Source organism: Rutidosis leptorrhynchoides, chromosome 2 (assembly GCF_046630445.1).
Source record: "Rutidosis leptorrhynchoides isolate AG116_Rl617_1_P2 chromosome 2, CSIRO_AGI_Rlap_v1, whole genome shotgun sequence".
In the NCBI taxonomy this organism is placed as follows: Eukaryota; Viridiplantae; Streptophyta; class Magnoliopsida; order Asterales; family Asteraceae; genus Rutidosis; species Rutidosis leptorrhynchoides.
The window spans coordinates 552,059,288-552,061,244 of NC_092334.1; the positions used below are offsets into that span (position 1 = coordinate 552,059,288).

The following is a 1,957-nucleotide window of genomic DNA, read 5'->3' on the forward strand; positions in this document are numbered from 1 at the left end:
TTTGAAAAGCGAACTCCCGAAGAGGAGTTTCGTCTAGATACTCATCTATCCATGCTTCCTTTCGTACGGGATTGCCAGAGATTCAACAATCAAGTGACTTATCGTGCGGACTTACGTCGCATGTCTGAGCAGTGCCAAAAGGAAATGGATGCTTGTTTGGAGCTTCGATAAAGGGTGATGATGTTGGAAGGTGAGCTGACAATGGCCAACGACGCATTGAAGACAACGGAGGCCACCATTGATTCTGTTACCAAGGAAAAGAATGTGGCCGTGGAGCGCTAGAGAGACCTTGGAGAGGTGAACAAGGTTGTTCGAGATAAATTGACAACTAATTCCATAGTTGAAGAGTTAACCGTGGCAATTCTGGTTTTGCTATGCAAAATGAGAAGACCACTTTGAAAAACAACTTGCTTGGGGAGGCGCTAGAAGCTTTAAGGGCACCAGAAAGAGTTAAATTCTGGACTCTAATTACTACCAATATTCCAGTCCCTTCGCTCGATCCCGATGTGATCCAGGACTTCTGGAAAACGCCGAGGAAAGTGCCCTTGGAGAAGATGTACTCATCCCTCGTCTCGAGGATTTAAGCTTGGATCAAGCGCTTTCGGCGCAGAATCTTATCCATGCGGAGCTCTAAATGGTGTAGGACTATGGCGACGGATCCGTTAACGGTGTGCTCGTACGGGCACCCTTAGCCCCGTGTGCTTGAGGTCCTTAAAAGGGTGCATCTAACGATCGCTGCGTGAAGAACAAAACTGGTATGAAATGACTGAAGAAGAAGAACAATCTCAACAAACATCGTATCCAGAAGAACCAAAGAAAAAATGGCATGTCATTTTTGACGGACCATCCAAAGGAATATACAACTGGGCAACAGCAAATCAGTTTATATTAGGCATAAGCGTGACGCATAAAAGTTGCACAACTCTAGAAGCAGCAAAGGCAGCATTCAATGAAGCATATAAAACAATAGCAACTCAACCAGCCAATGAAGCAAAACGTTCAGGATCGGGAATGGTTAATCTTAACCATTATCTCTATGGTCAAACAGCAAGTCTAAATGCCATAAATAGGATGAAAAGTATTCTCTCTACAATAGAAAAAGAAGATAAGAAGAAACCGTTCACACACAGTTTTCAAAGGTTATGGGATAACCTTGTGAATTACAACGAAAAGTATGCAACAATGATGTTCTATCCCAAAAATAGGAAAACTGGCCCTAAAGCAGTTTTCTTACCAGAAGCATCACCATTAATATATTTCGTCCATAGATTAATCGATACTTTATATATCGATGGAAGAACACTTCATGAAATCAAGGAACTCCCTCAAAGAATGCAAGAAGCAATAACCAGATACAGAGACAATTTTGCAAAAGAAAGAGAAATATTTCTTAGAATGCATTCAAGCTACCCAATGTTTAACGAAGATCAACAGTTACTTGTCCCATCATTTACAATAGCATATCTCGGAGTAAGCAATGGTAACTATCCAACAAGAGATGAAGCATTAAAAATAACTCCAACAATCGATCATCTGGTGTCATAACTAGCAGGAGTTTATTTCGGATCCTCAAAAATAGGAAATGGCCAAGAATAGCAAGAAATGTGAGAATCGATTACGTTCACATATCCAGGGCATCAAGGCACAGTTGCGAATATGCAGACAAATATCCAGGGCATCAAGGCACAGTTGCGAATACTGTCAAGAAGAAGACACATTCCCAGCATCATAATTTTCAACTCTTGTCATTTTCAACGTGGGAGGGATGTAGACTAAAGATAACAACAAAATAAGTGGGTCCCACGTAGGATCAATAATGTAACATTATGTAACGTGTCATTGTAATTATTGTGTGTAAATACGTGTGATTTGTGTACTGACCATGTGGCAGGATCAAAACGACATTTCAACTTAGTGCGGAATTAAATTACGTTTAGTTTAATCTAGATCGCGAGGA

General features: G+C 40.8%; 1 protein-coding gene across 1 annotated transcript; it reads left to right on the forward strand.

Annotated features, from left to right (window-relative positions):
• Window positions 1-762: 762 nt before the first annotated feature.
• Window positions 763-1,545, forward strand: LOC139889690 (uncharacterized). Its single transcript, XM_071872626.1, has one exon. It carries the CDS (start codon window positions 763-765, stop codon window positions 1,543-1,545), a length of 783 nt encoding a protein of 260 aa, XP_071728727.1.
• Window positions 1,546-1,957: the final 412 nt, after the last annotated feature.

What these genes read in the sequence shown, in the direction of transcription:
- LOC139889690 (XM_071872626.1), top strand. Translation starts at nt 763, where the DNA reads ATGACTGAAGAAGAAGAACAATCTCAACAAACATCGTATCCAGAAGAA.